The 26225-nt window shown below is 40.1% G+C and overlaps 1 protein-coding gene across 1 annotated transcript in view; it reads right to left on the bottom strand.

The window, feature by feature from the left end:
• LOC128745603 (hemicentin-1) overlaps positions 1-26225 on the bottom strand; it is a 149410-nt gene that overhangs the window by 40991 nt on the left and 82194 nt on the right. Inside the window, exons 12-14 of the mRNA XM_053842681.1 lie at positions 22593-22795; positions 8331-8508; positions 5425-5635 (exon numbers count right to left, since the gene is read on the bottom strand). Coding sequence (XP_053698656.1) covers positions 5425-5635; positions 8331-8508; positions 22593-22795 — 592 coding nt within the window. The remainder of the gene's footprint in view (positions 1-5424; positions 5636-8330; positions 8509-22592; positions 22796-26225) is intronic.

The following is a 26225-nucleotide window of genomic DNA, read 5'->3' as shown; positions in this document are numbered from 1 at the left end:
ACAGACAGACAGACAGACAGACAGACAGACAGACAGACAGACAGACAGACAGACAGACAGACAGACAGACAGACAGACAGACAGACAGACAGACAGACAGACAGACAGACAGACAGACAGACAGACAGACAGACAGACAGACAGACAGACAGACAGACAGACAGACAGACAGACAGACAGACAGACAGACAGACAGACAGACAGACAGACAGACAGACAGACAGACAGACAGACAGACAGACAGACAGACAGACAGACAGACAGACAGACAGACAGACAGACAGACAGACAGACAGACAGACAGACAGACAGACAGACAGACAGACAGACAGACAGACAGACAGACAGACAGACAGACAGACAGACAGACAGACAGACAGACAGACAGACAGACAGACAGACAGACAGACAGACAGACAGACAGACAGACAGACAGACAGACAGACAGACAGACAGACAGACAGACAGACAGACAGACAGACAGACAGACAGACAGACAGACAGACAGACAGACAGACAGACAGACAGACAGACAGACAGACAGACAGACAGACAGACAGACAGACAGACAGACAGACAGACAGACAGACAGACAGACAGACAGACAGACAGACAGACAGACAGACAGACAGACAGACAGACAGACAGACAGACAGACAGACAGACAGACAGACAGACAGACAGACAGACAGACAGACAGACAGACAGACAGACAGACAGACAGACAGACAGACAGACAGACAGACAGACAGACAGACAGACAGACAGACAGACAGACAGACAGACAGACAGACAGACAGACAGACAGACAGACAGACAGACAGACAGACAGACAGACAGACAGACAGACAGACAGACAGACAGACAACCCCTACATGCCAAAATTCGTTCCATTTGCTTGATTAGTTCTCGAGTTATGAGGAAATTTGTATTTTATTTGAATGGGAACTTCTCTTCTTAAAGAAATCAAAGGTCCTAATTCACCATAGAAAAAATTCCTGCCTCCAAAAACCCCCATATGCCAAATTTTATTTCCATTTGCTTTATTAGACTTAGAGTTGTGAGGAAATTTGTATATTATTTGTATTGTATCCTGCTAAGAAAGGTCTCAATTAATCTTAAAAAATTCTTGCCTTCTGAAGCCCCCACATGGCAAATTTGGTTCTTTTTGCTTGATTAGTTCTAGAGTTTTGAGGAAATTTGTGTTTCATTTGTACAGGAGCCCCCTCTTACGCCCTCCTTAAAATTGCTCTCTTACACCCCTATAAAATTGCTGGTCATTTTATTCGATAGATAAATCTATACCTATAAAGAAGGATTTCTGTCTGTCCGTCCTGTGTTCCTTATAGAATCAAAAACTACTGAACCAATCGGCGTGAAAATTTGCATGTAGAGGTTTTTGGGGCCAAGAAAGGTTTTAGTGATGGTTAGAGACCCCTCCCCCCACTAAGAGGGGGGGCTCCCATACAAATGAAACACAAATTTCTGCATAACTCGAGAACTAATCAAGCAAATAGAACCAAATTTGGCATGTGGGTGTTTTCGGTGACAAGAATTTATTCTAGGGTAATTTGAGACCCCTCCCCTCTTTATAAGGGGAATTATAACTCCTCTCCCCTTTAAGAGGGAGGGTTTCCATTCAAATTTCCTCATAACTCGAGAACTAATCAAGCAAATGGAACCAAATTTGGCATGTGTTTTTTTTTTTTGGAAGACAAAATTTTTTTCTATGATGAATTGGGACCCCTCACCACTTTAAGAGGGGGGGGCTCCTATACAAACGAAATACAAATTTCCTTATAACTCGAGAGCTAATCCAGCAAATGGAACCAAATTTGGCATGTAGGTGTTTTTGGAGGCAAGAATGTTTTCTATGATGAATAAGAACCTCTCCCCACTTTAGGAGGGGGGGCTCCTATACAAATGAAATACAAATTTCCTCATAACTCGAGAACTAATCAAGCAAATAGAACCAAATTTGGCATGTGGGTGTTTTCGGTGACAAGAATTTATTCTATGGTAAGTTGAGACCCCTCCCTCTTTATAAGGGGAATTGTAACTCCTCTCCCCTTTAAGAGGGGGGGGGCTTCCATACAAATTTCCTCATAACTCGAGAACTAATCAAGCAAATGGAACCAACTTTGGCATGTGAAGGTTTTCGAGGGCAAGAAATATTTCTACGGTGAATTAGGACCCCTCCCCACTCTAAGAGGGGGGGCTCCTGTACAAATGAAATTCAAATTTCCTCCTAACTCGAGAACTAATCAAGCAAATAGAACAACATTTGGCATGTGGGTGTTTTTTTTGGTGACAAGAATTTATTCTATGGTGAATTGAGACCCCTCCCCTCTTTATAAGAGGAATTATAACTCCTCTCCCCTTTAAGAGGGGGGTCTTCCATACAAATTTCCTCATAACTCGAGAACTAATCAAGCAAATGCAACCAAATTTGGCATGTGAAGGTTTTCGAGAGCAAGAAAATTTACTATATTGAATTAGGACCCCTCCCCACTTTAAGAGGAGGGGCTCCTGTACAAATGAAATTCAAATTTCCTCATAACTCGAGAACTAATCAAGCGAAATGAACCAAATTTGGCATGTGTGTGTTTTTGGAGACAATTTTTTTTTCAATGATGAATTGGGACCCCTCCCCACTTTAGGAGGGGGGGTCCTATACAAACGAAATACAAATTTCCTCATAACTCGAGAACTAATCCAGCAAATGGAACCAAATTTGGCGTGTAGGTGTTTTTGGAGGCAAGATTTTTTTCTGTGATGAATTAGGACCTCTTCCCACATTAAGAGGGGAGGCTCCAATACAAATGTAATACAAATTTTCCCATAACTCGAGAACTTATCAAGCAAATAGAACCAAATTCGGCATGTGGAGGTTTTTGGAGGCAAAAATATTTTCTACGGTGAATTAGGATCCTTCCACACTTCAAGAGGGGGGGCTTCTACACAAATGAAATACAAATTTCCTCATAATTCGAGAACTAATCAAGCAAATGGAACCATATTTGGCATGTGGGTGTTTTTGGAGGCAACCATTTTTCCCATGATGAATTAGGACTTCTTACCTTTTTAGGAGGGGGGGGGGGCTCCCATTCAAACGAAATACAAATTTGCTCATAACTTTAGAACTAATCAAGCAAATGGAACCAAATTTGGCATGTGAGAGTTTTAGATGGCAGAATTTTTTTTTTGTGGTGTATTACGACCCCTTTCCCTTTTAAGAGGGTGGGCTCCCATACAAATTAAATACAAATTTCCTTATAATTTGAGTACTAATCAAGCAAATGGAACCAAATTTAGCATGTAGGAGATTTTTGAGTCTTGAATTTATTTTATGATAGTTAGAGACCTCTCACCCCTGTGGTAGGGGGATATGGACTCTCATACAAATAAAACAGAAATTTTTGCGAAACTCAAAAACTAATCCAACTCGAAATTCGAGACTCTTCCATAAAACATTAATCAATAACAAGACCACAAAAACTATCTATAGTAACACTAGATCATTCAGGACGAGCCGGTCGCGAGTGTTGCCGGTGACCCGCCGTCGGAAGCGCCGCCCACTGGGGGGCTTGCAAAACTCGAGAAGTGACAAAGATCATCCGAGATTCATGATTTATGTACAACACAGGTTAATTTGTGGCAATACGAAGTTTGTCGGGTCAGCTAGTATACGTATAAATTGTTCAGTTTCGCTTAGTAGTTTAGTAGTTATTAGCATTTGCATCTTTCATTCAAACGTTACACTTCTATTTTCGTTTTCACAAAGTGCTACTCAGTGTCAGTATAGCGAACAAAGACGTAGTCCTACGTCGAAAAATCCCAGAGCGAAAATCTTCATTGAATTATAGCGGTGGCTGTCAAGCAGCGAAAGCTTAATCGGTTTTATTGCTGCTTTCAGCAAAACGCGATTCGACTACTTGAGCTTATAACCTGTTTCTTATAAAGGTTATGAAAACATTCTGAGGAGTGGGCTTGATCAGAAAACGGTTTTGTAGCGGTTCTGGTAGAGCTCATAATTTTATTAGCGGTTTTATGAAATTGGTCATGAAAACCACTATACTAACGTAATGAAACTTGGAATTGTTACTTGGGTAATCAACTTTAAGTAACTGGCTTGAAACTGGTATGCAGTTGATGAAGTTAGCTTACTTAACCCTTAAATGCGCAATGTTGCTTTAAAACAACATAGTGAAAAACATCCCCAGAGTAAATTATGTTTACCGCCTTCAGATAAGTAAGATTTCTTTATAAATGAATTTTTTCAGCGTGCGCATTTAAGGGTTAAGAAGCTTGATTACAACTACGATTAAACCGACAAAATAAATAACCATTTTGGGTTATCATTTACAACACCGATTCGCATTCATCAATTTCCACGTAATTGTTGATAGCACCATTCATTGTGATATATTGATTTGAAGTATAAGTAATTGTCTTACAACTAACATGTGGACAGCGCATTAAAATATCAATTGACTAACGTCCTCTGCATATTACTAGTTCCTTTCGACTCTCTACTTTACAGCTATTTACATGCTTGACAGATATACAATTGAAACTATGTAACTATGAATTGCAAGCAACTAACTGACGCAAAGCAGCAAATGAAACGCTCAAAAACGATTTCCGGATAAGACAGTCGCTGATTTTCCTCGTTTTGAGAATTGCTGCGTCACGTTACCTGCAGAAATATCTTTTCAGCTCTGTTTTCGTGCAAGACAACAGTTCCGAACAAATTCTTGTAGACGCCAAGGGGCTTAAAACAATATAGTTGACTAAAAAGTATTCTCAACTATATACGAACGATCAATATACGAAATAGTTCGAAGCCAAAACCTAAAATTTAAAATCCAAAGTCAAAGTGACAAAATTTAAAATTAAAATTGCATGTCAACAGACATCGCAGCCGGTTGTTAGAGTACAGGAAAATTTTGACCAAAAGTCAGTTTAACGATCCTACTGATTCTATCTTGCAAGCACCGCCTAGCCGAGATTCGAACATACGACGACTGGCTTATTAGACCAGCATCGTACCTCGAAGCTAACTGGACGGTTCATGTTTCTTGTTAAACAACCCGAAATCAGAACTCCAAACTCCGAATCCGCAATTGCCTTATTCAACACAATTTTTTATTTGAATTTCGCAGTCTAAAATTCGAACCGAAATATCGCCAGCAACAGAATTGGAAGCTCACAACAGACTCTATTTTAAAGGCGGAGCAATTGCGTTGGAATATAGTCCTTTTAATTCGACCATCCATCTGACCGCAGCAGCGGCAAGCCTGGTACAACGATCGGAAAGATAACGAATCTCAGCGGACAGCAGCAGGAGCCAGGGTAAATGGGCCCCTTCCGCACCGACCACCACCGCCACCGAAGCAAAAGGGAAACAGAGCCTGCACTTACCGCATTCGCTTTCGCACTTCCTGCGGTTCCGGCGGTTTCGGTCGCTTGAGCCGGCATATCGCGACAAAACCGGCGACCATGATCGAGCTTATGATGACACCGGCGGCCGCTGCCACCGCAGCGAACATCACCATCTGCGAGTGCTGCTTCTGCTTGTCGGCGTTGGACGTTTCCGCCGGCGTGGGGTCCTCCGAGATGATGGTTTCGTCCACTGCGAATATGGTTGAGAGCGAGAGAGAGAAAAAGTGAAAGAGGTCAGTGTTGTTGGTTTGGCGTTTCTAAAAATAAGTAAATTTAAGCTGCCACTAGGTGGCTTATAAGCTGAGCTAAGCATTGAACACAATAAGTAGATGCAATTTTCGTTGGAATATTCAGATAAAATTTGGCACTGGTTGGTTTTCAAGCTTATCAAGGTTCGAGCTAAAAGCTTTTACAGTTTTTGCTCTATTATACTGTCACTCTTAAAAAAAACTATTGCCAACATTCTGTCGTCATCCATTATCCCAACATTGAATATGCAATTTACTTGTGCTCCTCCTGTATCGGAAAGATGTTTTGCACGCAAATAAAATATTTTCCTCTCTTCAGTCAGATAGGTACAAGTAACTTGTTTATAAATTTCATCGGTCGCATTTGAAATTATAATCGTAGCCAAACACTATTCCAGCAGGAAGCGTCCTCCAGATTCATCCATCATGTTTCGGCTTTCGATTGGGTATGCTAAGCAATTCGGCTCTTCCACTTCCACTCCCCCCTGCCTCCTCTGGGAGAAGGACCTTCAACATCAACTCGTTTTGCTCAAACGTTGCGGGGGCTCAGATTGGATTTTGCGTGGATGACGTTTTCGGTTTTTCCTACGTAACAATTTCGGTGTGGGAGGTGTTTTCGTAGTTTTTTGTTCGCATTCTCTAAAATTAAATATTTCATCGTAGTACATTTAAGTAGGGAAATATTATTACTACCTTCAACAATTTACGTCAAATGCTTGGGGCACGGAAATTGCAGTAGAATTTATATGGAAAAAAGTTTCAATAAGTTAAAACCGATAAAAAAAGAATTAATTCAACCGAAACCATTGTACTGCAGACCAAAGAGACCCCATTTTTTATATTTTTTTTCTGCAAAGTTGTGATTTTTTTTGCATTACATAGCAAATGTAGAATGCTTAGTTTTCGAAACACAATTTTTCAGAGTAACAAATCCCCCATCCAAACTACTAAAACACTTCATTCGGCTAGTTCGACCAATGATGCTACGTTCACTGTTCACGGTAGTGTGGTTTTTGTTTCCTCACCCCCTCTCTGTAGGGGCAAAATAAAGAAAAGCACTCGCATTTTTCTATTCCATCATACCGTTTCGACAGATGCTTCCTAAGCATTGCTCAAAGGGAAAGTGTGGTGCCTAATTTTTTTGCGGGTGCTAGCTTCTGCTGCCCAAACGGAATACAAGATTGATGAGGATTTTATACCAACATCGATCGAGTCATTGATTCAGCAGCAGTAGTAGCAGCAGCAGCAGTAGAAAGTAGAAGAAAAAGAAAGTAGCGCCACTTTCTTTTGTCCCTTCAATCATCCGACAGTCCTGAGGCGGGAGCCCCATCAGGTTGGAGGGCCCGAGCATCGTTTCGTTCTTGTCGAGTCATGCTCCGGCAAAAGATGGGAAATAAAACCTGATTTGCATTTTAGGGAACCCACAATGCTCGGGGGTAGGAGCATTACATCACCTAACCTGTCTTGTTGAGGAATAAACCGTGTAGAAATGAAGACTCAAAAGCAGCCCGGATATTCAGTCCACTGGTTAGGGATCGAATATCGGAATTCATTTCTCTTCATCGAAATGAAATATTTAAATTAATTACATCTGCTGTTGGGCAGCAAGCGTAGCGATTGTGCCTGGAGAACGGTGATGTAGACAAGCTATATAGCAGTGACTGGCACTTCCGAGTCAATCAGGAGCAAATCTAAAGCAAAGCTCCCAAATACGCCAGAGGCAGGGCTTTGCTTTTGTGTGATTGTGACAAATGAATCCCCAGCAGCAGTTGATTAGCTCCCGAGCAAGACGAAGAGCTGACAGCATTGCAGGATGAGGGAATTACGACAAATTTATTCAAGCCTTTCTCATTTGAAGCGTTGACTATTGATTCTCGTTTCCGTTTTCATCAGGTTAATGTTCTTGCAGCTTTTGTGAAACCAGGAAAACAAATTTCCAATCTAGGTCAATTGGTGCTGGTTGATAGAAATATGGCAACCCCCATCAGATTCAGTACATTCACCCGACCGGAGGTCACCGCTAAGGAAAAAAATTCGCTCATGACGAAGCAACTATTTCCCTTTGGGGGAAAATGCGAAACACTTTTTTGGATGCTGCAGCAAGACACAGCTTGGAAAGGCAGTAACGAATCCCGCTCAATTGCTGTTGCGAAAAATTAAAATTGCTGTCGAGTTTCCGTCGCCGTCGATTCTACAGCTTCGGCAGATGGGCGAGATGGAAAGACGACCAGAAGTTTTTTTTCCGGGTGGCTTGAGTTTTCTCAATCGACCAAAACTCAGTACCAGCAGAGACTAAGTCAATCACTTGCCGTCGTTTCAAATTTGCCACGGCGGCGCCGTACATCGGATCGTAGGCTCGCGAACTCGGAACATGCTTGCCTCGAGCGCTGTCGGAAATGTAAATTGACATATGCTGTAGAACTTAAATAAATACATATACCTATACAAAATGAAATATTTTCCAACCTCGTTGGTTCATATACTGACATAAAATAAGCTGAAGGTTATCAAACTGTTTAAACTTCACTCTGAAAGATTGACTTTGCAACAATTACATTCAAACCGATTTCCAGCGCGGAAAATGTTTAATCGCTAATTTGCTAAAAAAAGAGAACAAAAACAGAAATAAACACTTACCGTAGGGTGGAATTAGTACCGATCCGACCCGCACTTTGTCGATCACGAACGGGGGGTCACTCTTGCCTTTTGCATTTACCGCGTACACCAGCAGCTGATAGTCCCGACCCGGTTCCAAGCTGTGCAGCTTAAACTGTGGTTGCTGTTCCTGAATCCGAAATAGCGGCGCTAATGTTGCCTGTGTGAATAACATATAAAAGAGCAATAAACGGTAATGAAAAATCGTGCCGGGCTATTTTGTTGCGTTCAGGTTTGCGAATAACATGAAACGTATTTTTTTTTTTGTTTTTCAAATGCACTTAGCGTGGCGTGATAGTGGCTACATGGAAATTACATTTTAATTGCTTCAGCAAAGTAAGCAAAAGGAAAAGATTGTATCAGTAGGAAGGAAGGAACCTGGCAGCCGTCAAAACGTCTTATCGGTTAAGTGCTGACACTTTAGTTCGTGATAGTGACGGTTTTTCCCCTTTAAAAGATAGTTTTTCTTCTTTAAAAACTTATTTAAAGATTGTCAGACCGTGTGAAGTTATGTCGTCTATGCTGAAATTGAGAAATCGTGAAATAAATGATTCCAAAAACGCAAATAAGTTTTTAAAAATGACAAAAAACTAATTCAATTTTCATTTAACATTCGTTCGGCTGCAGCTGCACTGACGATGATCAAACTGATATCTGTGCTAGTAAAACACTTCACTGTCTTAGTCTGTGCTTGTGCCTTGGTCCGACATTCCGCTTTCGGAATTTGACCTTCTGTTGTTACTGAACAGACTTCACAGTCATCTGTTAACCGAGCAGGAAGCCATATTAAATGAATACTTCGGCATAATAAGACCGACAACCAGATGGCAGGAGAGCTGACAGTTCATTTACAAAAAGAGAAAAGAGCAGTGGTCCGAGGTTGCTCCCCCGGGGGTACGCCAGAGAACGTGTGTGAGAACGAGTCGGAAAATTCAGACCCGACCTTCACACTTAGCCAACGGTGTGTTAGGTACGAGTGTAACCACTTACGGAACAATGCAGAAACTCCAAACCTGAAGTGCATTGCTACAAGGTACTCTCGCAGATATTGTTGCGTCGTCTATCCACAATAGCAAGATACAATAGTCCCCCGAATAACGCGGTGGGTGGTGGTGTACGCCCATGGCGATTTCTTAGTTGTCCATTAACCAATAAAGTTGATTTTTGGAATTATAAACTTGGAACTATCGACTGTTGAAGAATCACGAATTTGGTTTTTTCGGCTGGACAGTCAATTGGCAAAGCAAAACGACACCTTATCTTTTCTATGCCCGGCGTTTCGATGTATTTGACATCTTGTTCAAGGGGTTCTACAACATGAAAACATGATTAACATTTAAACATATATATCTATACCTATAAAGAAGGATTTCTGTCTGTCTGTCTGTCTGTCTGTCTGTCTGTCCGTATGTTCCTTATAGAATCGAAAACTACTGAACCAATCGGCATGAAAATATGCATGTAGAGGTTTTTTGGGGCCAGGAAAGGTTTTAGTGATGGTTAGAAACCCCTCCCCCCACTAAAAGGGGGGGCTCTCATACAAATGAAACACAAATTTCTGCATAACTCAACAACTAATCAAGCAAATAGAACAAAATTTGGCATGTGGGTGTTTCCGGTGACAAGAATATATTCTATGGTAAACTGAGACCCCTCTCCTCTTTATAAGGGGAATTATAACTCCTCTCCTTTTTAAAAGGGGGGGCTTCCATACAAATTTCCTCATAACTCGAGAACTAATCAAGCAAATGGAACCAAATTTGGCATGTGAAGGTTTCCGAGGGCAATAATATTTTCTATAGTAAATTAGGACCCCTCCCCACTTTAAGAGGGGGGGCTCCTGTACCAAAGAAACACAATTTTCCTCATAACTCGAGAACTAATCAAGCAAATGAAACCAAATTTGACACGTGGGTGTTTTTGGAGACAAATTTTTTTTCTATGATGAACTGGGACCCCTCCTCACTTTAGGAGGGGGGGCTCCTATACAAATGAAATACAAATTTCCTCATAACTCGAGAGCTAATCAAGCAAATGAAACCAAATTTGGCATGTGAAAGTTTTCGAGGGCAAGAATATTTTCTATGGTGAATTAGGACCCCTCCCAACTTTAAGAGGGGGGGGCTCCTATACAAACGAAATACAAATTTCCTCATAACTCGAGAACTAATCAAGCAAATGGAACAAAATTTGGCACGTGGGTGTTTTTGGAGACAAAATTTTTTTCTGTGATGAATTGGGACCCCTCTCCACTTTTGGAAGGGGGTCTCCTATACAAATGAAATGCAAATTTCCTCATAACTCGAGAATTAATCAAGCAAATGGAACCAAATTTGGCATGTGAAGGTTTTCTAGAGCATGAATATTTTCTTTGGTGAATTAGAACCCCTTCCCACTTTAAGAGGGGGGGCTCCTATACAAACGAAATACAAATTTCCTCATAACTCGAGAACTAATTAAGCAAATGGAACCAAATTTGACACGTGGGTGTTTTTGGAGACAAAAATTTTTTCTATGATGAACTGGGACCCCTCCTCACTTTAGGAGAGGGGGCTCCTATACAAATGAAATACAAATTTCCTCATAACTCGAGAGCTAATTAAGCAAATGAAACCAAATTTGGCATGTGAAAGTTTTCGAGGGCAAGAATATTTTTTATGGTGAATTAGGACCCCTCCCAACTTTAAGAGGGGGGCTCCTATACAAACGAAATACAAATTTCCTCATAACTCGAGAACTAATCAAGCAAATGGAACCAAATTTGGCATGTGGGAGATTTTGGAGTCTTGAAATCATTTTACGATAGTTAGAGATCTCTCACCCCTGTGGTAGGGGGATATGGATTCTCATACAAATAAAACAGAAAGTTTTGCGAAACTCAAAAACTAATCGAACTCGAGAAATTCGAGACTCTTCCATAAAACATTAGTCAATACAAGACCACAAAAACTATCTATAGTAACACTAGATCATTCAGGACGAGACGGTCGCGAGTGTTGCCGGTGATCCGCCGTCGGAAGCGCCGCCCACTGGGGGGCTTGCAAAACTCGAGATTGTGACAAAGATCATCCGAGATTCATGATTTATGTACAACACAGGTTAATTTGTGGCAATACGAAGTTTGTCGGGTCAGCTAGTAAATATATAAAACATATATAAAACAATGAACATCACACAGAACCACGTATCGTCTTTTGTCTGGTGGCTTCTGCTGATGGCTTAAACTAGTCACATCTACTCGCAATACTAGCATTAACCGAGCTTAAAATATAATTTTGTAGGGTAGTTGATCCAATAGTTGCGCTACTATTCATTATTAATGCATATTTTCATCACCGTAGCATTTTAGATAAAACAATTACGTTCATTATATAAAACAGGTTCTTAGAAGTATTGGTAGTAAGACTACACCATTTAAAATTAAAGCATTATTTGCTAAAATGCCAATTTTCCAAAATCTAACACAACTATACGCGCTGTTGGAACGCACAACTACAGGCGCTCATTTCTATAGTTTTGCTACGATGTTTTTTCACTTAGCAACCTAGCAATGTATATGGAATAACATAATTAAAGGAACACCAAACTTAATTAAGGAAACATTAGCGCAACTGTTGGTACAATATAATTGAATCGGAAAATTCATTTTTTTCTTTATAATGCTTCTCGTACAACGAAAGCAATTGTCTTGCCTTGTGACAAATACCTTTTATTTGATAAATTTATATCCCACAAGTATTAATTGAAGCATATACCTCAATAAACAAGAAAAATGAAGTTTTATTGTGCTTAGTGGCGCAACTAATGGAGCATCTACCCTAATTAAAAAACTTATTTTTCCTATTTTACATTGCTAGTATGTGGTACAACCTAGTCAACTACCAAAAATCAACTTTACTGGTTGATGGACCGCCTAGATATCGTGATGGGCGTACAGCACCACCCATCGCGTTATTCGAGGGATTTCTGTAACTCGTAGGGCAGTATCAGGTGGGCTATAGAGTAGGGCGGGGCATAAGTGCGGTGTTTGAAGTTGTCATCAATTTTCGTGAGATATAAAGAAGGACAACAACATAATATATTTTACAGTGATGCAGTAACACAATGTCTTCACATTCAACTATAAATCATCTGCGGTAATAGTGATTTGCAAAATAAATTCTTCTTTCTTCTGATCAAGTGCCGATACGCACTTTTACCCCACTAGCGGGGCAAAAGTGCGAAGCTCGAATCCATGAAATTAGCACAACAGTAGCTAACAAAACCATGTTATCTTCAATCTGCGTTATTTTTCGGTAAGGAATATTCTCAATTTGAACCTTTCCTATTTTGCGCTGGTGTATTGCAACCTCCGTTAGATCGAAACTTTTTCAAACGTTTGTTTTTTTTTGTTTCATCAACGTAAAAACATTGTTTTCCTCCAGCCAATATCTGTAGAGCACACAGTTTTCTGCAGATCTTCCATTACTAATATCTGTAATATAGTGCCAAAAGCTGTATATAATTAGCCATACATTTTTACCTCGTCCATGAATCGCACTTTTGCCCCGTCCGTGCTTGTCCGGGTTAGGTTAAATTACGGAAAAGCGAAATATATTTTATTAATTCTTTTCACCCTATTTTCAACACAGATATGTGGGTGACGTAAAACGCTGCTCCAAATTTTCAACAAGTATGCTCCTGTTGATATCGTATTTGCCGTATAACGAAAAATTACATCAAAACCGCCCTAAAATAACATTTGCATATAACTCAGCAATTATGCTTCGTAAGTAACCAAAGTTTACGTTAGAATCAAGCTGTCAAAGTAGTCACCCATCTATGCCAATGTAGTCAATTTACTCTAAATCTGCACCGATAAATCATTGAATCGCACTTTTACCCGCATCGCACTTTTGCCCCTCCTTACTCTATGGGGATTCGTACTACCACGGATCAAATTTTCACTCTCCAACAAATCCTCCACAAATGTCGGAAGTACAACGTGCCCACACATCACATTTGAACGCGAACAGCTATGGCAGATGATGCACGAGTACCCTTACTAACACACCAGTATTCTTATTTCATAATGCAGGCGATTCCCTTACCGAGTTATAGGTATCCTGGGGATTCAACGCTTGGATTCTCATATAAAAATCCTGGTTCTGTAAGCAAAGCATTCTGTGCGAGTCCTCTGCGGGATTCCTTCACACGATTCCAATGCAAAGAATTCCACAGACTCTGTGCGAATCTTTTTTGTTCGTCCGGATACGGTTTTCTGGACAAACTGTCGCGGCCAGACTTTCTGTGCGCACGCCTCTGTTTCGTTATTTTTACTCTCGCACACAGTATTTCTATCTGCAAGCGATGCGACAACCTAGGGTAAGACTGTCCAGAACGCACCGGGGGGGTAGAATGTCCTATGCTATTAATTGCCTAAAAACGCGGAAACTATTTGGTAAAATTATGAATGCGCATTTTATTTTGGTGTAAAACACGCTAATTCATAATTGTGTAGAATGTAAAAGCATCAAACATAGCCACATCCAATAAAATCAAGCGATTATCTGCGATCTCATTCCACATGTAAGATATCACGGGTTTCTCTTAAGCTTTTATCACTAGTCGGTATGCAAATTTCATAATAAATACAGTCTATCTAATTGATATACTGTCATACTCGTTGATTCATCACAAAAACGGCATTAACTATGCATATTTTTCACATATATTGCAAAAAACTTCAAAATACAAAACAGGGGTAGAATGCATCACAGGGGGATCGAACAGTTATAAAATATTTTTTATTTGCAGTACATCTTTTGTTTCGCATTATTTATTAAAAATGTAGCAATATTATGTATTGTATAGGACTTAGAATTTGCCTTAAACCTAATTGTACATTGTTTAACTTACAATATTTCATCACAATCAGTTGGGGAATAGTAGATGATTAAATTTTATTGCCAATTATGTTGAGATATGAACCCATTGTATCCCAGCAAACAAGCGTATGTAACAAACGCTATAAGGAACGCTTCCACCATTGCGGCAGCCTAGTTTTAGGAGTTTATACAACACGTGATTGGATGGTAAATTTTTTGGTTGCGTTTAACGCCTAACTGGGCAAACTTGGTGCGTTTTGTCCACGGGCTTTGGCGTTCTGCCTCACATAATGATTTTGACTCTTGCCAAAAATCGTCAAAAATAACAAAAAATACTGGTTTTTGTTAGGAAATTTCACCAGGAGTAAGTGTAAAAAAGATCCCAAAGTCTTCTAGAAGTTGATAAACGTGGAACAAACACGCCGTTGCTCTGCAAAATGATGTTTTGCTTAAGCGGTGCATTCCTTACCCTATGTCACGTACGATTTGTTGTTTGCTCTTTTGCTTCTCCTTCGTTAACCAGCGGGGTGCGTTCAAAGTTTTCTCGTCGCTTTACAAGTTGAACGAGATATTTATATGGCATCCTACGTGAGACAGCTCGTGCGCTTGATCTCGCGAGACTGCTCGTGTGCTTGTCGCGCTGCTTATCGCATGTCGTGTGTTACATTTTGTGCTGCTGGGTAAAGCCTGGGTTTTTGACGTAGGACTACGTTTTTGTTTACTATACTGGGACTGGGTAGCACTTTGTGAATACGAAAATAGAAGTGTAACGTTTGAATGAAAGATTTCAAATGCTAATAACTACTAAACCACTGAACGAAACTGAACAATTTATGTGTCGTTAGATAGATAAAATTATCAGCAATTTTATGGAGGGGATGAGAGCGCAATTTTATGGAGGGTGTAAGAGGGGGGGGGGGGTCTCCTATACAAATGAAACACAAATTTCCTCAAAACTCGAGAACTAATCAAGCAAATGGAACCAAATTTGGCATTTGGGGGTTTAAGAAGGTAGGATTTTTTTCCATGGTGTGCTGAGACCCCTTGCCCTCCTAAGAGGGGGGGGGCTCCCATACAAATAATATACAAATTTCCTCATAACTCAAGAATTATTCAAGCAAATGGAACCAAATTTGGCATGTGGGGGTTTTAGAAGGAAGAATTTTTTCCATGGCGTACTGAGACCCCTTACCCTTCTAAGAGGGGTGGCTTCCATACAAATAAAATACAAATTTCCTCATAAATCTCGAACTAATCAAGCAAATGGAACCAAATTTGGCATGTGGGAGATTTTGGAGGCATTTTTTTTCTGTGGTGAATTGAAACCCGCATGCTCTTGAGGAGTGGGGAATTTCCTCATAACTCGAGAATTAATCAAGCAAAAGGAACCAAGTATGGCATGTGGGGGTTTTAGAAGGCAGGAATTTTTTCTATGGTCTACCCATCCGTCTTTTATCCGCCTCCTATGCAAATCAAATACAAATTTCCTCATAACTCGAGAACTAATTAAGCAAATGAATCAAATTCGGCATGTGGGTAAGTGGTCGGTCACTCGGCACAGCCGTTTTTATGTTAGGCGACTTGAGACGGGCCGAACTGTGCCGATGCTGTACCGAAAGTGCTGAGCTGCAAAATTTGTTAAATTCGTTAGACCTGGCAACCGTGTGAGATGATTTTGACAACTAGCAGTGCTCCAATTTTATATGTAAAATTGAACTGGAGGTGTGCCGCTTGATATCTCTAGAGTGCCGCGGCACAATGTGCGGAGTGTCCGACCCCTTGCATGTGGGGGTTTTTAGAGGCAATTAAACAATGGCACTGACAGATTCTTATAAATATGCCAGAAATGCAGTTTACATTACTCTTTGATCTAATGATCTGATATAGTCCTACGTCACCCTTTCGTACAACCCTTAGGGCTGTATACCTTGTACTTTTTTTTTCTTTCGTCGATCGTCGTCGTTTTTTCTGCAATCTGGCGCGTATAGAATAGTTAATTAGGCAAGTAGATTGGACAGATTGGACGCAAATAGTGCTTGAAAGTTTACCTTCTGCGGCTGAGGTTGTAGTCTGAGAAACATCAGAAATCAGACAATTGCAACAGATACGCTATATACAGTTGGATTTCGAATTTGGCATGGTTCGATTTTGGCATGCCTCGATTTTGGCAACAAAAGTATTCGTTTTTGGCAACACAAGGTATTTCACTTCCAAAAATATGTTTAAATATCATTCAGTTTCTGCATACATGCTTTAAATGACGACAAAATGATGCCTTCAGTATGTTCATGAAAAAAAAATTATGTGGTTTCGAACAATAATATCTTTATTTCCGTAGGACTACGTCGTACCGCAGGGTGCCAATGACTTATTTGCACCGGACGGATAGCTCTTGGCGGACTTTTTAAATGGTTGCAAAGGATTAATGATATTTTGTCAATTTCTAGAGCGTTTACATTAAATTTTTTCAAATCGAAAAAGGGTCTCGATTTTGGCAACATAGGCGACCCGCATTTGTTGCCAAATTCGAAATCCAACTGTATAGTTAAGTTTAGGTGTCCAGCAGACTTCCACATCAGCGTAATCGTTGAGATTGGGGTACCTTAGCAGAAGGTTAATAAAACCTGATGTCGTTAATTTCCCAACGAACTGTTATAATATTTCCGGATAGCACCCAAAATCAGTATTACTCATGAAAAAATCCATCTTGAGTTATTTAAGCTTAAAAATCGAATATAAATTTATGTACAGTGGGATCTCGATTTTGACACGGACCGAAGTTAGCAACAAAAGTATTTCACTTTAGAAAATATGCTTAAATATCAATCATTTTCGGCTTAGGTACATGCTCAAAATGACGTCAGTATGTGCACGAAAAAAAGTTTGAAACTGTAACTCTTGTCGGGCTTCTCGAGTATAAAATTGTTGCAATCGTAACTAAATCATTAATTGTTTTTATTTAGCCCATTTTTGACTCATTTTTGCTGAATTTTTCCATAACAAAAAGGGTCTCGATTTTAACAACATAGGCGAGACGCTTTTGTTGTCAAATTTGAAATCCTACTGTATTTATATGAGTGGGTCAGAAGGAAAGGGGCGTAAGTGACAAAAAGTGAATTTCGAGAAAATCAGCTCCAAAGTTAACATCATCTAGAAAATTCGTCAGGTCAAATAATACAAAACTAATGACGCACTATGGTTGTGTTAACATTTCTTTATTAAATTCTATTGAAATCTTGGAAAAGCACTTTGATTTTCGTAATTTATAAGAAATTTTTGAAAATGTTATTTGCACTTACACCCCTTTCCTTCCAAGTTATGCACTTGTATCCCTTTCATTCCAAGCGATTATAAGGAATTACTACTTAGAGTGAAAAAGGTGCAAGTGCATATCTTGGAATCATATTACAATCATCTTCATTGAAAGGTAGGTAAGCGGGCCAGCGGTAGCAGTTCAGGATTTTCTCACTAGGTGGTGCTAGTGCATATGTAATATTCTTGTATAGTCGGTATCTTATCTTCGGGAAGGTTGTTCAAATGACTGTCATCTCAGAGATGGCACTGAAAATAGTTCAGAATATTCTCAACGTGCGGCGCTAGTGTACATGCGAGCTCGTTTTATTTGCTATAGATTATAATCCATGTAACCTCAGATATTACTTTCTTAGGGAAAGTTGATAAGTAATAGCAGCCTTGCAGATGGTATAGACAATAATGCAGAATTGTCTCACTACGTGGCGTTACTGTATATGTAATATTACTGTATAGGCTGTAACTTACACTACTGATTACTTAGAAAGTAATGGTCTTCGAGAAGTTTATACAAGTGACTGTCACCTTCAAGATGGTATAAACAATAATTCAGAATTTTCTCATTGGTCGGCTCTAGCGTATATTCGTATACTTTACATATCATGGTACGAGTTACCAAAAATATTACTTTCTTCGGGAAAATTGTTTGAGTAATAGCAACCTGGCCGATAGTATGTAAAATAGTATAGAATTGTTTCACTACGTTTTGCTACCATACATTTTATATATTCGTGTGGGCTGTATCTTGCGCTGCTGACTCTCTAAAACGTTGCGGTCTTCGGAAATGGTGTTTAAGTGACATTCATTTTTAAGATTTAGAAAATAGTTCTGAATTTTTTCAAGCACTAGTTTATGTATCATCATCTTTTAGTTGCCATAATCTCAGTAATCGAAGAAATTACTTTTTTCGGAAACGGAAACGTTATTAGACATCGATTTTTTTAGAATTTAAATTGTATGTAACCCCTACAACGCTTTTTTTTGCTTGATTAAAAAAATCATATTGCCCCCCCCCCTTCAATTGCTCACATCGGAAGGACAAAAACTTCATAAAATATAAGTAATGGCAGAACGGCTGGGCCTAAAAAAGTTAAAATGACATAAATGATAATTCTTAGCATTTGATTTTGTTTTGGTTTTACAAAAAAAGTAAAATTTTGATATTTTTGAAAAAATTTTCAGATCTAAAAAAACCGAAAGATATTTTAGAACATGTTTTAAGCTATCTTTAATAAAAATGAGATAAATCTGAAGGAGCATGTTTTGATAATTCAAGTTTAATGATTTTTGTTTTGATTTTGAAAAGTTTTTTCTTTCAGTGTATTTTTTCCGAAAATATACTTAATTTCCTATAACTTTTCCGTTGACGTCATTTTTAACAAAGAAGTGGTTTCCGAGATACGATATTTTAAAAAAATCTCATCTCATACGCCCTTTTGAAAAGTTACTCTTGACGAAAATAATTAAATTTCGAGGAACATGAATCCTTGTATGGCATCTAACATATCAGCAAACTTTCATTACATTAAAAAATATTCGAGACAAACCGTTTTGTTAGTTGGACTAGAATTGCTCAGATAGTGCTTTCCTTCCAAACGAAAACCAACTTTTATTTTGCTCGTTTTTCTCATGTTTTTAAAAAAGTCATTAAACGGTAAAATTTTGACGTGAATTTTCTGACATGCATAAAACCATACTCAAAGTATCGTTTCCTACCATTATCTCGATTTTTTTCAATTTTGTCACTTACACCCCTTTCCCCTCATATAAAAAAGCATTCGGTATTCGTAAATTTTTATTTTTTTATTGCATTGTGGATCCCATCTTGTGCGTTGATTTTTAAACGTCATACATATATGGATCTGATGACTGCAAAGTTGTTGCAATTACCGAACCATCAGATAAAAGAAATGTAGCGAGAAGTTGGGTCTAGGAGAGGAGAGGCGAAGTGATTATGAACTTATCTCTTTACATTTTGGAATTATGTTTCATTGGTTTTCTTAATACAGTGGGATTTCGTTTTTGGCATGGTTCTATTTTGGCATGCCTCGATTTTGGCACGGACTGATATTGGCAGCAAACGTATTCGTTTTTGGCAACACGAAATATTTCGCATACAAAAATATGCTTAAACATCAATCAATTTTTGCATACATGTTCAAAATGACTCAAAATGATGACATTAGTATGTGCAAGTTTTTAAACTCTGCGGCAAGATGTAGTCCTACGTCAATAAAAACATTACTTTTCGAAACATTCTACAACAAACTTTTTTTCGTGTACATATTGACGGCATCATTTTGAACATGTATGCAGAAACTGCTTGATGTTTAAGCATATTTTTGGAAGCGAGATACTTTTTGTTGACAAAAGCGAATACTTTTATTAATAAAATCAGTCCGTGCTGAGGCATGTCAAAATCGTAATACCACTGTATAAATTTGGCATTTAATATCATAAGCATCGATTCATTTATAGACACAAAACGTTGACTAGAATTATAGTTAAACGTGCTCCTTTGTTTACACCACCTAAATTATTTAAACATTCAGCATTCTGTGCATTACCCTATATCAGAGATAAGCTAGCTCATGTCAGAACGTTACCTTGAATAAAGCTTGGAAAACAGCTACACATTTAGATATCTCGCTTTGCGCAGAAAGTCAATCTATCTAGGGTACGCGAGACGAGCTCACGAGAAAAAGTACACGAGCTGTTTCAGGTGCACGATGTTGTTGCTGCTCGCTGGACCTGACAAGCGACGAGACATCGTAAAGTACGTCGCATCGAAAAGTCCACGTATCGAAACGAAGTCTCGCTCGCTTCCCTTTAGCGACGGTCGTATGTTGCACATAGCACGCATTGATTGCATGAGATACGAAACTAAATAGAGCAAAGCTCGTTGTCTCTTCTCTCTGCTCGCGAGATTTCAGGAAGTCTGGTCGCGGCTGATCAAAGCTACCCTGGAGCAAGTGATGTGAGCATTTCGGGTGCGCTCTCGAGTCCTTTTGACTCGCGCAGAGGGTTGTGGACAGGGGATGGACTGTCCTATATGATATTCAATATCGCTCAGCTAACATTTTCGTACCTACGTATATCACAGTAACAAATAAGTGTATCCGGTAGTCATTTGGGACCGTTAATCTTCCAGCTGTTAAAGCATCATACTGCTCACTCATCCGTTCAACTCTCAAATACGGCCCCTTGTCTGGTATCCGTATTATTAAAACGGAATGGCTACGATTGAGTATACGATTAAACGCCGCTTCTTACGCTTTGCGCTCCGTCATTCACCATGGCCCATTGATCCATTTGGAGACACTTCAGGTGTGAAGGAACATCGCTAGAGCTTTGTTTGCTGCTGACATGTTGCAGGAAAAAATCGATTGTCCTAATAAGATCATCGCAATCGGTTCGGCTACCTCTGAGAAAAGTAAATGAGGTTGTGGAACGTTACAAACCACACACAAAGTGATTCCTATACCTATTTGTGAGGGTTGTATGCCCTTGGTATCCCAGCATTATAACATGCCTCGTGCAATTACCATCTCGGCAACGATTCTGCTACTGTCGCTTTAAATGAGAATAGAATCAGAGGAGTAGATGCGTAATCGTGTCGGTAATCATCGACCGCGGTCAAAGACCTGACTGCTGAGCCGAGTCAGTCGCCTGCAACTGGTTAAACGAATAAGACTTGGGAGATTCTTCGTGACGGTTATTAAGGCTTTCACACTATTTGCTATGTCATAGCAGATAGGCTAAATATAACAATTTTTTTTTCAGTTGGAAAACGTAACATAGATTCACAAACTTCACTTTCCAGGTAATAATAGTTTATGGCTATTTCCGTTGACTCACTGTTGATTACTTTCCCCTATATTTTTTTAAAAGCTAGTAACTGTGATAATTAATCTGCCACTTGAACTACGAATGCTGATACCTAATTAAATTTTGTCATCGAAATTTCCACAAAATGCCTCAAACCAGTTTTTTCCTCGTGTTACTTCTCCATTCACACAAAGAGCATAAGAAAAAAAAACCACTTAACCGCAAGCATGCATGGTGTCCCATCAAGAAACCCAACCGAAACGTAACAAATCGTTTCCAACCTGCTCGGCACAGCGATCGTCTCCTATTCTGGGTCAAGTTTCGTGAGCTACAGTAAGCACTTGTTCGGGACAGCAGCAGTGGCGGTGCTCCTCTTCAGTCGTGGTGCACCAAAACTCCAGGCTGGAGGCAGGCTCGAACGAAGTAACAAACGGCGACAAAAAAGGAATGTACGGGACACAGCATGCAGAGTGAATGCGAAATAGCGATTAAGTCGCTCGCAACGCAACACCACCCGCAAAAGCGTACTTCCTTTGGCCAAATTAAACTGGATCTTCATCAGCGCGGATCCAAGCCAACACAAGTACCTAGTTCCGTCGCCGTCAGTTTCAACCGAGCGAGCGTCGTCGTGCCGAGTGGATTTTGATGGAGCACCCTCTAACGCTGTTGTTTGCATGTTCTGAAACATGTGTGCATCCCTGAAGCGGATTCAAATTCAACACAAACATACATTCAGAACCTATACGTATGTAGGCAATCACACGTACCGCTTTGCATATCGTGACTAAGTGGCACTTGTGTATGGTTGCCGACAAATGGCGGTGTTATTTTAAGCCATCTTCAAAAGCTGCTCCTGGTGTAGGTCGGATCTTGCACTTGGAGGAAAATGGAAAAACAAGCATGTCCCTGGCAGGACAAACAGCCGAATAAATTGAAAGTCTGAAATGAAAGCACGAAGCCACTCTGGTTGACATGGCAAAGTAATTAGATTGCTATTACGCATAATTGCTACGGTGGCGACTGTTGAGTGTTGATGGTTACGGAGAGCACTGCGGGTCCGTTCTTCAAAGTAAAGGCAGACAAAATCTCATCACGGCATCTGTCGACGGCAGTTATTTATCCCCTGCTCAGTCATTACCACTAATGTGCTTTTGTAGTGATTGGTTTTACTTCATTGTTCCGGAAAAGTCAAAGTCAAAGGCTGTTCTCTACTGGCCAACAACAACTACCAACTCACCTGATCATTCATAGTGGAAATTTCGTTGTCGACCTCGGTCGGCGGGCTCCGGGTGTAGTCCAGGTTGAAAGCAGACGGTACCGCCCCACCAATCACCTCCAGCAGAAAGCTCTGTGACAGGCCACCATCATTGCCGGCCTGGCAAACCACCTCTGGAACGGTGTCGTTGTGCAGCTCACAGTTACGGGGCGTTTCCGGTGTCTCTGCTCGTCGTCGTCGACGAAAGTGAAGCAGTGAAAAACAGGCAACAGAAAAGTAAGATTCGAAATTAGAATTTTTAATTAAAACCGCGTTCTTAACGAACGGCACCAGGTACTCGTTTGGTTCGGGAAAATGGCTTTGCAATATATTTCCATCTAGCGCTGATGTAGCGTTGCTGGGGAGAGAGAGTGAAGATTTTCCCGCAAAAGTGCTTGCCGCTGCGGTTGCTCAAACGGAAAACGCAAATTTGATGGAGAGCAATACACTGTGCGAATGAAATCAGCGTCGCTGAGCTTGGGTTTTGTCAGAACTTTGTTGTTCGTTCGTAACAGGTTACAGTCAAAGAATTATTCTGCATGGTAGGTATGAAAGCGTATTATAAAGTCAAACTTTTCTGCCAACAGTATAATTTGATAAAGTTTTCAGGCTGAAAATTTACGTATTTCTCTACAGTTACAAAGTATACTACACACTGATCTCTGTCTTGTTTTGAGTTGAAAGTACATTTCGAATACCTTAATATTTCCAGCTGTTCAAGTTGTGCCAGATTTTCGTTTATTTCACGCTGTTTGCTAGTGATTTATGGAAGAATGCAGTAGGATTTGCCTGATGCGAATAATAATTGATTGGATCAACTGAAAAATTTCCATATACACCAAAAATATCTTGGGTTGTGCAATGGCAAGTGGGGCTCGCACCTACAAAGACTATAGATTATAGAGGCGACAGGGTAGTCAAAAGCCGCTAAATTTTGAATCATAATGGAGAGTTACCTTTGTTAAAAATACAATGAAGATTTGAAAGCGATATATTGTGACAGAATAATTTGAACAATAGTAGCATGCGATTTCAGGGCAGCATACGATACAGTCGATCGCGAACTGATGTGGTTGATCAAAGCTAGCCTGGAGCGAGTGATTTGTCACGTGCGTTTTTCGGGGGCACTCTTGAGTCGTTTCGAATCGGGCAGTGGGTTGCGGGAAGGGGATGTTATAGTGGATGTGGGTTGCGGAACTGTCCTGTATGTTATTCATCATCGCTACTGAAGGTGTAATCCGGCGAGCGGGTATCGAAATGAGAGCAACGATCTTCAGCAAGAGTAACCAACTCCTAGCGCTCGCAGACGACCTAACCAACATTACTAGAAACCTTGGAACGGTGGAGACAATCTACGGCAGACTAAAAACGAAAGCTAAGAGGATTGCGTTACAAATAAATGTGTCGAAAACCAAATATATGGTACAAAGAGGCTCCAAACGAAACAACGATTGCCTCCCACGGACAATGAATATTGACGGCAATGAACTGGAAGAGGTTGATAAGTTCGTATATTTGGGATCTCTGGTCACCACCGACAATAATATAACTAAGCAGATTCAACGACGCATTCAGGCTGGAAGCCGAGCCTACTTTATCCTCAAGACGTTTCCATTAACGAGCATTCGCCGCTGCACAAAGCTCACAATGTACGAAACGCTGGTTAGACCCGTAGTCCTCTACGGACTTGAGACTGTAACTTAAGTTACGGAAGACATACGTACACTTGCCGCATTTAAACAAAAGATGTTGTGGACTATTTTTGGCAGAGTACACGCGAATAGCGGAGAGTCGTGCAGGCGTTGAACCACGCGTTGCAGGGACTTGGAGAGATTCCCATCGCACATCTAGCGAAAATTGGTAGGCTACGGTGGACCGACTACGTCGCACCGGAAGACCGGTGCAGTGAAATCTCTCCTCTTCAAGAACCCTACCGGCACCAGGAATAAAGGAGTTAGATGGCTCGACCAGATTGAAGCCGACTTGCGTTTGTCGAAACGTGCTACGAATTGGCGACGAGTAGCACAGGACCGAGTACGATGGAGAGGATTCTTGAAACCGCAAGAGCCACCAGGCTCTCGGTAGTAGTGAAGTAGCTGTTAAATGGTGAAAATAGTAGGAATAAGATAAGAATCATGAGCGGGAAACAAGCTTTGAAGTCACCAATACCAGAAGAGGTTAAGGGAGCCATTAGAGTGCAGAAAAACGGCAAGTCTGCCGAGAAGGACGGTTTCCTGTCGAAACTACTCAAAGTGTGGATCGAGTGGTTGTACGGAGTAATTCATCGGATCATTGACACGATCTGGGCGGAAGAACAACTGCTGAAGGAGTGGTTATATGGCGTCATTTGCCCCATTTTTAGAAAACGGCAGCAACTCGAATGTAAAAACTATCGGACTACGGAATCTTTCATCGGTGATGGTCGGACCACGACGGGTGAGCTGTTTATCCTGCTTCAGATACTAGACAATTTCTTGGAGTACAACTTAGTATAATTAGACTCATGATCAGTTTCCTTTAAGATTGACTTTAAGGTGACGTACGATTCAGTCAAACGAAATGCGAACATAGAGCATGGTTTTCCGATGAAATAGCGAGTCCTCATCCACTCTCGTAACGTTGGATGGACTGACGACGCAAGCAAGGGGACTCTTTAACCGGCTATTTAACAGTGCTTTGGAAGAGCGATACTAAGAGCACACTTTGTAAGGAACGGAACAATTATCACGAGCTGTAAAATGCCTTATGGTTTTGCGGATGTCATCAACATCAACCCGCCGAGCAGTGGAAGAACCCTTTAGGCTTTGTAAATTGAAAGCAGAGAGATTGCGACTCACCATTAGTACAGCCAAAAGCGAAGCACGTGGTTTCTGGTGAGAAAAGTAGGAGTTCAAGTAGTGTTGGTACCGAATATGGGTTTGAAATGTGTCAACGATGTAAACCGTGAAGTGAAAAAAACAAATTGCAGCCAACAATCGAGATTTTTACGCAATTTGTAGCCAGTTATAGTGTCATTCTTTTTCGTCTTTCAGCCTTCATTTCTCATCGTTTTTTTGTTATCTGTGCTTTGTCGCATTTTGCAGTCGTCTTCTTGTTATTATTTGCTCTTTTTTGTTAGATGTTTTTCATTTTTTCAGCATCTGGCGTCTCTGTTTCCGGATATCTTTACACCATCTTTTTGTTTTTTTGACGATTTATAGTTATTTTTGGACCGTCGTCTTTTGTATTTACTTTTTTGTAGTCTTTTTTGACATTTTTGTCGCTTTTCCATCGTATTTTCAGCGTTTTTAATCATTTTTTTGTCATTTATTGTTTTTTTCGCTTAATTGTCATCACTACGCTGTCTTTTCTCCGGCTTTCCATCGTCTTTTGTCGTTTATATGCTGTTTTTTCAACGGTATTTTGTAGTTTTTTTTTGTCATCTAATTGTCGTCATTTTGACGCCGTAATTTAATTATCTTTGTTTTGTCTTTTCTTCGTATTTGTCATCTTTTTAACATCTCGTTGTTTCAGTTTTTTCTGTGCTTTCATAGTCTTTTTGCCATCAATTTGATAGAATTTTTGTAGTTTGCTCAACGTTTTTGGTATTGATTGTTACTTGATTATTGATTTTGT

The sequence above is a fragment of the Sabethes cyaneus genome, chromosome 1 (genome assembly GCF_943734655.1).
Source record: "Sabethes cyaneus chromosome 1, idSabCyanKW18_F2, whole genome shotgun sequence".
NCBI classification, from domain to species: Eukaryota; Metazoa; Arthropoda; class Insecta; order Diptera; family Culicidae; genus Sabethes; species Sabethes cyaneus.
Note: the sequence above shows the minus strand (reverse complement) of the source record. Positions and strands in the feature narration are given on the sequence as shown.